This window comes from Apus apus, chromosome Z, assembly GCF_020740795.1.
Source record: "Apus apus isolate bApuApu2 chromosome Z, bApuApu2.pri.cur, whole genome shotgun sequence".
In the NCBI taxonomy this organism is placed as follows: Eukaryota; Metazoa; Chordata; class Aves; order Apodiformes; family Apodidae; genus Apus; species Apus apus.
Window position 1 is genome coordinate 49279106 of NC_067312.1, and position 13129 is coordinate 49292234.

General features: G+C 38.2%; 1 protein-coding gene across 1 annotated transcript in view; it reads right to left on the reverse strand.

Annotated features, from left to right (window-relative positions):
• Positions 1-3502: 3502 nt before the first annotated feature.
• Positions 3503-13129, reverse strand: part of EFNA5 (ephrin A5) — a 222904-nt gene continuing 213277 nt past the window's right edge. Inside the window, exons 4-5 of the mRNA XM_051643670.1 lie at positions 12685-12765; positions 3503-7709 (exon numbers count right to left, since the gene is read on the reverse strand). Coding sequence (XP_051499630.1) covers positions 7588-7709; positions 12685-12765 — 203 coding nt within the window. The 3' untranslated portion in view covers positions 3503-7587. The remainder of the gene's footprint in view (positions 7710-12684; positions 12766-13129) is intronic.

Consider the following 13129-nt stretch of genomic DNA (forward strand, 5'->3'; position numbering starts at 1 on the left):
CCCACACTTTTGTTCAATCCCTTTTATGGCAGAGCAGGCACTCTTCTCTTTGCAGTCATACTAAATCAAAAAATAGCTGTTTTTTGCTTCCTGCAAGTCAGTTTATCTGCGCTCTGCACTCCTGATTCAGCTTCAGGATCTTTTTTATGACAAAAAGATAAAACCAACAATACATTATTTTCAAAACCAAGTTTAAAACCAGCATTCAAGTGTACACTACACAGAGAGCTCAGCAATGTGGGGAAACCTTCCACAAGGACCTGATTCTTCAAAATCCTGGGCTGCCAGCTCAACATACAACAGCTCCAGATACAGCCTCAAGATTTCAGTTCTTTCCTGTTTTAGAATGGTAAGGTGATGTGAGTATATTTAATTGCTAGTGGGTTTTCACACCTAGTCAGTGTTGGCTTGGACTGAATGGTAGATCTTTCCCTGACTTCCATGAGCATATTGCTTGACCAGAGTACCTTCTAGAGAACACAATCTGGCACCTAAAAGGTTTTCTTTTTAATATTTTTATGAATTTCAACAAATAGGACTTTTACTAGTGGACAGTTTACATCAGTAGCCATTTCCTTGGTTCAAAGACTGCTGTATACTTCCTGCTGCTGCTTAGCCATCTGTGACTGAATAAGCTCTCTCCTTCTTCCCCACCCCTTCTCCATCCCTGTTGTAGTCAACAGAAGAATTGCTACGTAGTCCACAGCATGCCAAATTTCCACTGAAGCAGTCACACCCAGCCAAGGCCCTGATGCTTCTGATCCTCCTCAGGCCATGACAGTTGCAGCAGGACCACAGCTAGCCATTTGCAATATGTAAAACTCAATTTATTCCCAATACCTAAATGTAAAAGAACTAAAACTTCAGTATCACATCAGGGTTGTGACCTCAGGCCTAGAGATGCTTTACTTCTGTTGCTTTCAGTTTCTAGACTTCTAATTCCTCTGTTTTGGAATATGTGAAGTGACAGTGGAGGGGAAAACAAAAAAAATCTCCTAAGGATCTAGACTAGGTGGTCAGTGATTAGTTGAACCTTAAGATACTGCAAAGTACAGAACATGAGAACAAAAGACAAAATTAGTTCTCAGCAGTAGAAGGAACAGAAGGATGCTTTTATCTGCAGTATCCTGTCCAGAAAAAAAGCTTGAGTTTTGCAAACAGAACTTTTGCCTGTGGATAAAGAAATGTGTTGAAATGTTGAAATTAATACTGGAAAATATATATTGTTAAGTTGGCAAAATACAACTCAGAGAATGCTTTTACCAGAAGAATTGAAAGATGGCTATTTCTAAAAATGCACCTAAGGTTGTATATACAGAAAGAGGCATCTTCCCTCCTCAGTTCAGAGGATATATTTCAAGGTGGATAAACATCTAGAAATCACTTTGCACTCCGGGTCTTGAATGCAGTGTATGCTTTCATAAAGTTCTAAGCAAAACAGAACATTCTTCTTTCCCTCCAAGTACACACCTAGCTTGCTGCTCTGCAGTTTCTGGTATTTATATTCCTCCATGTGTAACCAAATGACATGAGAACTTGCTTGAAGTATCATTACAGGAAAAAAAGAGTGTTTCAAGATGGCTGCAAGAGTTATCTTGTTTTGTGAATTCTTCTGAATTAACTATGACTGATGGTATCAGTCAGCTAACATATTTATATGGGGGGAAAGAGCTGAAAAAAACCTGCTTCGCTTTTACACATTTTCACAGTATCGCTTCCATTTTGAATTTTCTGTACAGAACATTTTTGCATTGAACAAATATTTCATTTTAAAAGCTTCAGTGTGGTCTAGGAGAAATATTTTAACAGAAATCTTAAATTGGTGATACTTCAGCTTCCTTTGACTTAGAGCAGCAAATTGAAATAATGTTGAAAGCAAATAATGATAAATTGCTGTCTCCTACAAGATCTGTCTGTACTGCAGCCTTTACAGTGATGACCAGATCTTGATCTGGGCTCTTCAGCATATACGATTAATACTAAGTTAAACAGTGTTTTAAACTAAACTTCCTAGTAAGGGCAAATGATAACAAAAATTAGAGCTAAAAGGAAGAAGGCACTTTTCAATCCTGTACTGTTACAGCCTGTTAAAAAAAGTAACCATCCTTCTTGGTTGCATCTCTAAATTACATAAATCAGATCTTTCTTTTCAATGAATACAACACCTTTGACACACAACCGTATCATAGTGGTATGAGGTATGCCTGAATATTCCTAAGAATGCCCCCAGAGGTACTCTGTGAACAGAATTATTCTACCGAAGGAAAGATGCTGGAGCGCAAAGGCCCATTGTGCGCACTAATGCAGAAAAAATGAAAACAAATACCATTCTCAGCAAAAGCAGCACCTTCTGAGCAAAGGCTATTGAGTGTGTCAGACTGCAGGATATTTTCTGGACACAGCTATTATGTTAAGACATATGGAATATGTGTCACTTATTACCCTGCCCTGGTTGTAACACCACAGCTTCAGAGGAAAGAAATCTGGTGCATCAATTCCTTGTATCAAATACTCATACACACTTCTTTCACCAAGATGTCACTTCTCATTTGTAAAGAAGGCTAGAGTAAGTTGTAATTAGTACTTGCTGCCCTGTCAACTAATTAAATGCAATAAAAAGCTTTCAGTGAGTTTAATGCTAACATGGAGTAATTACATACGAGTTTTCAACGCACAGTGCATTTATTATAGGTTTTGGTATGTGTCCCCCACTTTCTATGACCTAAATTCTCAGGTTAAACCTATCATATGTACGGGCACTGCGAAAGACAACCGTTTCAAACCTAAATACAAGCCAACCTCAACCCAGTCCTGTGCATTTTTAGAGGCACTACATCAGCCACTGGGGGCAGGGCTGGACGGAAGGAGGAGAAACAACGAGCCGGCTGCTTGTTTCCGCATTCTTCATCGTCCCTCCAGGAGGCACCCTTGCTCAATTCTCCCATTGGCCGTCACCCCTCTCAGCCCTTTTTGTCCCTTTGGTACACAGAAACATAGCTGAGACTTCAAAGCGACTTCCAATCCCATCTCCTTGACAGTCTGAGGGACACCCTGGATAGAGGGGCACCGCGTGCAACTGCCCTGTTTTCACACCTCTGGGGCTGGCTCTGTTCCTCCAGAAGCAAGAGTTACAACACAAAACCACCTGCTATGCAGGGGATTAAGGAACAATATTCAGCAGGCCCAGATCAGGGCAAAAGCAATGATGGAAACCATGTAATGTTCCAGCACTTTGTTGACATAGTTCCTTACTCTTGCAAGAGCTTTCATACTTGGAAGAGCTATGAACACATGAAAAACAGGTGAAGAGCAGAGAAGGTCAGATCAGCCATGATGTTGGGTGTTATAGCTCTAGATGGTCAATTGTTATGCCTACTGCATTCTTCATACTTTCCCACTCATTCTCCTCATTGCCAAAAAATATGTAAGGTAAGTACAAACACTCCACAAAATAAATGCATAATTCATTGAAAAGAGTGTAGCCTAAGAGAACCAATTAAAATGATGAAAATCTTGAATTTTATTTAAGTATAGTTGTACGGACACGTGTATATACAAACATAGATCTTATGGGGCAGGCATTTTGGGTTGTTTGGTATTTTTAACATTTTCTTTTAAGTTCATATAATGTAAGCATTTCAAAAAAAGCACTCAATGAATAAGTGCAAAGAAACTGCAAAGCAGGGTAGTACAAGCACAGGACTACACTGAGCTGGACTTTCATACCCAGATGCATACACAATGAGTGTCTTCACTGGGGCATTAAGAGTAAGCATGGAAAGCAAATTTCGCAGACTCATGGGTAACCTCCAACATGCCAGCATCTATTAAACTGTACAGACAATGGCAGCAAGCCTACTGTAGGGAGATTCATCTCACATCTGAGAAGCTCGAGGGCAAATGCATGGGAAAAACTCAGTGATGCCAGATCAGACAGAGATATGCCCATTCACAGCTCCAAATTAAAAAAGGAGGAGGGTGGGAGAGGAGAAAGGGCAGGAAGAGGGAAGAGAAGTGTGGAGGATCATACATTAAAACTGGTGATTACAAAATCCAAGTGTAATGAAAGGAGGGGAGGAGTTAACACTCTTAAGCCTCTGAAAGTGAATGAACCATTGCCCTCCTGAGGCAAGTTCAGTTTTGAGGGCTGGGGGTGGGAATCAACAGATACAAATACAAATGTTCTCCTTCCACAACTATAATAGGAAAGGAAACTATCTACTCTGCTACTCTCATTACCTCCCAAATTTGTTTCTAGCTCTTTTGAAACCAAGGATGTACACATATCACACATGACACTGGCAAGATCCTTTCTGGAAAAAAACTGTTCGTGGAAACAAAACCAGAAGGAAAACAGGAGGAAATTAATAATAATATTAACAACAACAATAATAATAATAACAATAATAACAACAATAATAATAATAATAAACCTGAACAAAATAACAGAAAAGTTGTTATATCCCCAAAGCCTTTTTAGAAACAAAAATTATACAAAAAGAACAAAAAGTAACACCAAAAACACAGGGCTCCAACATTAGACCTTTAAATACTGAGGACAAAACATTGATCATCAAAAGTTATGTTGTTCCAGGTCTTGACATTGTGAAGTCTTGCAACAGATAAGCAATTTTCAAACATGAGTCCTGTATGCTGCAGTGTCATGGCCACTTGTCTCTCAGTTCTCAGCCATGATCACACTTGATGCTTCAAAGATCTGTCTTGCAATCAATGCATTAATATCCTGAAAGTCTATTGTTCTCACTTACAAAAGACATAATAATCAAATTAATACTCTATTATCAAACACTATATACAACAGAGGTTGCTAATAATACAGAATTTAAAGAACATAGCTTTAAGTTTTACGTGTCTTTCCTTCGCCATCCAAGTACAGTACAAAACAACATTCCAAATGAACACAAAATGTTACCTTGCCTATTAAAGGATACACAGTATCCACTAAACTGACTGATCCCTATTTTTCCTGCTTCAGGTTGCAATGCCCTTGGCAGCCAGGAATGCAGGTCATGAGGGTAAGTAAGCCACCTAAGCTGAAGGGAGAATCAGTCCCTCAGACTCCAGCTGGAGCAGACGAAGGGAAAAGGGGCAGAAATCTCGTGAATTTGCACCAACAGTTGCATTTAAAGCATCCAGAGATCTGCAGTGCAACACAAAGCCCATCAGCATTTATGAACTTGCTATGACTGGGACTGCCTGATGCCATCAAGCATCAAACTGTCAGTGTGCTGTACGCTCCCAACCACCCCAGGCAACACCGGGACCTGCCCCACAGCTGTATCACTCATGTTGCTCCTCATCTACCCAGCAGGGCTCTGCAGTAAAACAAAAGGTGAATTTCACCAGAAGTGAGTAACACTAGTGAAAATAATTTGCTGTGGACAAATGTACATCTGGAACTCTGACATCATTCAGAGACAAATGATGAAAAATGAAGTCACCATTTCTACCTAAAATAGGGGCTACTGGTATGACTCCCTGCAATCACTATTAATAACTTCAATATGCTTACTTGTCATGCAATATTAACTTTATTCTGGTTAATAATCCATTTGATAAGGTGCATTTTGACTAAGCTCACCTCATTCAAAGCATTTTCATTCCCATCTACTGTAGTACTAGTTTTGTGTACCAGCACATATACATTAAAAAGAGAAGAGTACCAGACAGCCTGTAGTGAGATAATGACTTCCCTTCTCTGTTTAGACTGTGTATCTTTATTGTGTGCACCTCACACTACAGGAAACTTCCTACATTTCTCCTGTAAGCATAAGCCCTGCATTAATGACCATATTGTATTATATCAGGCAAACACCTTCCTTTGCATGTTAAATCTATTTTCCCCTTTTGTCCTTTTTTTTTTTTTTTTTTCCAGTAGTGCTGATTCAACTTCTGGAAAGCATTTCTTCATTAAAGAAGGCCCACAAAGTGTTGTCCATTAATGGTATCACTCAATTTTGCTACAGCAGACTTTTTCTTCAGAATTAATATGAAAAACTCTTGCTTTGTTTCAATGCACTCCATATTTTGTTTCACATTTAACATAATTATTACAGTTTTTGTTAGAAAATCTGTTTCAGTCTTGGTCTGATATCTCCCTGATTTATGCTTTGCAGTTCAAATTTCATGGCAGCCTAGTCAAAAAATACACCAAGGCTTGCACTTCCTGGCAAACAACTTTCTGAAATTTTACATTAGCCAAGGCTTAGCTTCCTTAAACAGGGTCACTCCTAATTCCATCAAACAAGACAGTCCCATTTCCTAATTGCATCAAGCGTTACCACTTCTTTCCCATGTTTAAATAGGACAAGCATATATACTCACTTTCAGCATAAAGCATATCTAAATAATGTATTTTCTATTCTAGTGGATTTTTAAAAAAATATTTTGTTAAGTCTTTGGGAGGCCATCTAGTTTATCTCCGGCAGATAAACACATTTCCTCTACCCTTCAAACTGTGCCAGAAGGGGAAAAGATAAAAAATCAGCACTTGAATTCATATTCCACACTTGTGATTTTTCCCCTCACCAAACAATGCTTGTAGACTGTTCTTGCTTCTTCTACATGTAGCTTATTCCCATCATAGAGGAACTTGCAGTAGAGACAAATCAAGACCACAGTGGAGATCCTGTGTCCCAAACATGTTTCCTCTAGCCACTGATCTTCTGTATTAACACCCAGAGCAGTGTCCAAAGCTATCAGCTACTAAGTCAGCGCTGGGGAAGGTCACTTTATTCTCAAAAGTGCCTCTGCATTTCAAGAAAAAAATTGTAGCACCACGGTGATTTCTTTCCAAATAAAATAGTCCGGTGTGCATTATCCCCTTAAAACGAAATAACAGAGGCACTCACACCCCCAGTGAAGTTTCCTAAATCTGACCTTGCCTGCTGTGTGTTAACATCCCTAAATACTAACTTCTTCCTCTCACAAAGACAGCATTTCTACTTGTGAGCACAATTTTCACTGTTAAAGATGTTTCAAGAAACATTTTTCTCTTTCAGAAGCCTGTTCATACAGAAACTCCTGGAGGATACAGTGTTATATCTATTCTTAAGACTTCCCTCCAGTCCTGATGTGGTGATGCAATGCCTTGCATGATCGTCTGACAATGCTGAACAAGAAGGCATAAACATTGTTTTGGAGAGAAAAACTCTCCCAGGCTTTCACTTACTTTGCTTATCCTTCACTGACTGCATCTACCACTGTTCTTCCACGTCCACATATGGATGACACAGTGAGCTAACAGAGGTGACTTCTTAAAGGAGAAAGCAGAGGAAAATAAGAATCACTAGTGTCACTGTTAAAGTTTGGCATTTTCACTTGGAGTCCTTTTATTTATTAGAGGGGTTAAGAAAGTCACAGGGTAGGTAGGGATTGGTGATGAAGCTAGTTATCCCCTTCAAATTTTTGCTGAGTTCAGGCTAAACAGGAGAAGAAAAAGGGAAAAATAACAATTTGACATCTGCAAAAACAATAAAGTTCCTTTTCTGGGATGAGCAGTTAGGTGGATCTTTGATGTTCCAAGATCCTGATATTTTCTGTGACAGGTTGCAGAAGCATAGTGTGCTATAATATCAAAAGTATTGCCAGGAGGAACAACAGAGTTGCCAAAATCCGGCTGGGTAGCCTTGGTGTCTGTGCTGCGTTCTCACCACGGGATGGCTCAGCTGACTCATGTACGGTATCATCTGTTCAAACAGAAAGCATACATTGCAATGAGATTTTGCATCCTTAATAAACTCTCACTGAGCCGACAACTGTAAGTAGATTTAAGTGCCTTTATGAAATAAGGCAATGAACCTTGTACTGTCATTGACTTCCGCAAGCGTATAATACCTCATTATGCAACCAATGCAGGGCCAAGTCCTGCATTTTTTACTGGCAAAATTCCCACTGAGGACAAGAGGAGCAGAAAGTAAGTTTGATTTCAACAGATTGAGGAATGAAAGATTCCTCCTCAAAGAAAACACCTTAGCTGTACCTTTGGATGACTCGTTAGATAGCAATGTCAATAGAGAGGCAGGTAAATAAAAACCTTTGATTTTCAAAGGGGTTTGAAGAAGAATTGCGTGTGCTTAGCACTAGTTTTGCTGTTAATCCCCCTATGAGTTATAGATTTTGGCTCCTGAATTTGAAATTACAGCCTTTAAACCCACACATATATTCCACTTCCATGTGTAAAATTTCCACTGAAGTATACCACATTTGGGGATATGCAGGAAATATAAGACTAGTCTCCCTTTCTTGAAACAGAATTTTAAAGGCTAAGACGTTACAATCACGGATTTCATACAGTACATACTCAAACTGGAAAACCTTATAGGTAACATACTACCCTTTTATGGAACACAAAATTGAGATTGACACATATGCAGCCAAAACTAAAGAAAAAATATAACTGCTATGTTAAGAAAATAAGCTTATAGTTTAGTGGCAGAGAAAACACAGAAGAAATACTATATTGACAATACCAAATCAAGCTCTGTTTACTTTTTTAAACTAAAAATTATGTACCATAAAAAAGGTAACTCAAGTAAACTTCAACTTCAGTGTTGTTATATGTATGGTATTTCTCTCTGCAAAGTCCTTCATATCCACAGCTATCGAATTTAGCTTGCCATGAGAAGTCATCTCCGGGTTTGAATATTCTTAGTGTAAATTAATAAAATAAGCTAGACCATTTTGGGAAGTTTGAAGTGGCCTCAAAATGTACACATACATTATTTTGGAGTGACTAAGTTTCCAGGAAATTTAATGGTATCTCAATATTTAGTGTAATAAGCTCCTCCATTTTATGACAGGTGTTGACGTATCTACAACATAATTTCTCATAGCTCCCATCTCAACAAACTACACTGCCAGGATTACAATGGGTCAGACCTGTGTGATGCCAATTAAAGGCACTAAAGGAAGCAAGAGTCAGGACACTGGGACCACCATGCCACTTTGGCATGGAGCCTTTCATGTTGCTTAGCTTTAGCTAGAAACAAGCTCCCTCCTCTTCATACCCTTGACATCTAGCACAAAAGCATGTGGAGCTTTTGAGAGAGAACTTAAGGCTCTTCATCCCCACTTTGGTTGTACAGCAAGATGCACAATAAACTGGATTAGCAATCTATCACATTTTTTTCCAGCACTAATGGACGCTACAATCACAACAGGCTTATCAACAGGTCTTCAGTCCTGCTCAAGGCAGAAGTATGACAAACAAGCACTGGTCAACTGTAAATATGTTGACATTTTTAAGGAGGGACATAACCAGATCAAAGTCCCACTGATATCAGAGGGAATGTCTGTTTGGAATTACTTCAGTTACAGCTTTTCACCATGTACAGCAGGGAGATCCTCCTGGGAACTTCAGCCCTGAATGATATCCTAATAAATTTCCTCCAGAATGATTCCAAAGAAATATAAAAAGTTCAGTGAATGCTGGCTACTGAAAATTGCCAGTTCCAGTGGTTGTTCATAGCAAAAGCTGTTTCACATTGCACTTCAGAGTTACACTCTTGTACTTTGGTGACACTGCAATGAGAATACAGTACTGCACAGGAGCAGCTTCCCAATGAAATTGTACTCTAAGAAGTTACAGGGAAAAAATACCCCTGTTCTGTCAGCTCTACCTCCTTTCACATATTTGGGGTCAGCTCTTCCAGATTTGGAAAAATTTATTCACTGCTGATGAACTAAAACTGCAGGGGAGAATCATATGTACTACCTTCTAACTCTTACATCATCAATACAATTGCAAGTAAATCTGAATTTGCAACACTGAATGTCAACAGTGTTGTCCTAATTACATCCATGAGGCAGAAATTAAGCACAGTAGGGCAGAATTGGTGTAGAGCAGTAATAAATCCTCATTCTCCTTGACTATCAGATCTTGCCACGACTGGAACACTGGCTACTGCTAAAAAAAAAAACAAAACACCAACAAAAAAGCCCTAAACTAAAAAGATTACATCAGTCAAATAAAAAATATGGAAATAATCTATGATGACATTTTTATAAAATCATTCTTCAGAGGAGAGTTAACTTTCATGTAACATTAATGGGTTCCTTTCAAGAAGTCATCTGGGTTTTCTGTCAATGCAACCCCAAGATCTCTGTGCTTGTATATTAGAGCACACAATTCATCTGCAGTTTTCAAAATCACTTTACAAACATTGCTTTCCTTGGAGGTGCAGAGTTCTAACACTGCACAATCTTTAGTGCTTAGGGGAAAGGTTTTCCTTCATTTTAAACACTGAAGACAAGTTACAAATAGCACAAAATTCCTGAGTAAATCTGGAAGGTCACTGCTAAGAACTGGGAATGCCAGCAGTAGTTAGAAAAAATTATTTTGACAGCCATTAATTTTCCAAATCACACAGTTTTACACCATATGCTTCAGGTATAATTTTTCCAGATATACATAGCTGCAGTTTTTCTTTATTAACTTTTTAGTTCTAATATTGAGGAGAAAGAGAAGGGGAGGACAGGAACAGGGCCAACTACCTTCATCAATTCCAAAATGTGTTCTCTATAGACCAGCTTCTTATAAAGTCCTGAACAAAACCAGTGAAAGTTACACAACAGTTCAAAAATCACATAAACGGTGATTTAAAAAAAAAAAAAGGTGACAGTAAGCTATCTGCTGAACATGACCCTCCTGTGTCACAGTTCTTCTGTCTACTCTGGAAGGAGACCATGTCAGGCTAAGGGAGAACACAGAAGCAGAAGATGCATGCCAGAGGCAGGTAAGTTAGTACATGATACAAATCACAAGCAACAATATCCATCAAGGCAGCAGCAAGTCTAACAGCCTAATAACAGAAAAGCATGAGAGCAGATCTGGGAATGACTGATTATCTAATTGTGACTGGTCCAAATAATAATGCAAACATACACTGAGCTGGCAGTGGGAACTTTCTGGTGTCAAGCCTTGTCATTAAAGCTATTATTGCCTCCTGATAACACAAACAGTATTTCATCTCAGACTGCAGGATGCTCTTTGTATAATTTTGGTTTCCTGGTTTGACTATTGCTTTCTAGCATTATGCTTTCATGGCAGTGCTTGTTAGGTATAGTCACTCAATGGGAAATGAGCAGCACTGCTGAAAAAAAATCCTCAGTGAGTTCACTAAAATTAGGCATTTATCACTCAGATTATCTCTTTTGCAAACCAGTAACAGGAGAAATACACATCAATTAGCCCATGTTCACCAAATCACAAATGTAAAAAAATGTGTTTTGTTTCTGGATTCATATGTTACCTAGAGACAGGGAAAGATCATCCTAATGCATTCTGTAGAAGAATACTGTTCCTGTTATTTATGACTGTAAATGCACTCTTCTTGTATTTAGATTTACTTAGTGAATGTCTTTGACTCTCAAAACCAAAGTTTTCAGGAGAGTTTTGAAATTCCTTTTAAAGAAAAATAATAAAATCTATCATGAATCCCTAGGTAAATCATTCAGAGTGGATAAACTGTGAAAGCCTTATTTACACTTAAGGGTAAATAATGACTTTCAGTTGAAGGAACTGAAAATAACTAAGAGCAAAAACTACCAAAGGAGAAGTCTCTTTCAAATAGCATAAGAGAGGAAAAAAAAAAAAGGATCTCTGTAATCTGTTCTTCAGGGTAGGTACTAAATGGTATTTGTGTAATTTTTTTCTGGTATAATTTCTTATTTAACTGTCTATTTTACTTATTGAGGCTTGAATACAACCATAGGTAAGCAGTGTGTAGGTACATAATATAAAACAAACAGGTCATATTACTATTGCAAACACTTTTCCTACATACCCACCTAATTTTAAAGTCATGAGCCATTCCGCTGAAGTTGGTGGTATTACTCACACATGTGGAATTAAACGTGCTTCTATCTATCATAAACCTGAGTCAGACAAATAACACACAAGCGCTTTCTATGCAGAGACACATCAGCTTGACTGACTGTCAAGGTTAATGCAACTTTGCCCTGGGCAGATGAGGGGCTTTATCACAGCCAGCATTACTGTATTCTCCAGGCATTGCTTTGCACAAACACGCAGAAAAGCCCCCCAAAATTAAGTGTGGCTCAATAAAATCAGGATAAGCATTTATATGTTTATCAGAGTGTGCATGCGTGTGAGTGTGCAGGTACGTAAAAAGGATATTTTGCCTAACTACTTATACATACAAATGTATATAATTTTAAAAGACTAATTTCTTACTTGAACATCAACTTTGTCAGTCGCATTCCTGTGCCATGCACAAGCATTAAAAAAGCTGCAGTTCTGTTTTCCTGAAAATCTTTTGAAACCACATAGTAAGTGAAGTGCGTCCACTGAGTTTATTTCTAAAACTTTGGACCCAGCTGCTAAATAATGTTTTTCCAATATGCTGGGTGTTTGGCTTGGATAAGCCAGTGACTTCAGTATACTGGGAAAATTTTACACTAGCACACACTATATTTTATAAAACCACTTCACTCAAAAACCAAACAAAGCGACGTTTTTCCTTCTCTGCATTACACAAGCGTACAGGAAATAAACTGTAAGAGGTATTAGCACTGCTAGGAATGTGTAAAAGCAGAGTCATTGTACCATGCAAAACATGCAGACAGAAGAAGAAAAAAACAGTTCTGAAGCACCAGAGGGATACACACATTTGTTAGAAGAGATTCTCTAAGCATACTAACCTGCTGGTTCTAATGAATTTTCTACCTTGTCGTTAACATCAAAAACACGATCATGAACACCTATAGTTTTCATACAGCTGTCTATAACAAAAACAGAGATAATAACCAAATATGTTAGTGAGACACCCATAAACTCCCCATTTTCTTTTTTTTTCCTCTCTTTTTTCTCTTTATTTACTACATATAATTAAGCATATAGATATTTTAAAGGCTGTGGCATTTGTCTATATGCCAGTACAATAATTTATTTGTACAACAGTTTAAGAAATAAGTTAGAACTGCTATGTAAAAAACCAAAGCTTTATGAAAAATTATACAAAAATATGATTCAATTCATAACACAAATGTTACTGTACAGAACAGTAACACCAGATTTAACAGTAACAAAAACATTTACTGCTGCTTACTAGACTATACAGTAAAGCATGTGCTACAAAGCCACCCT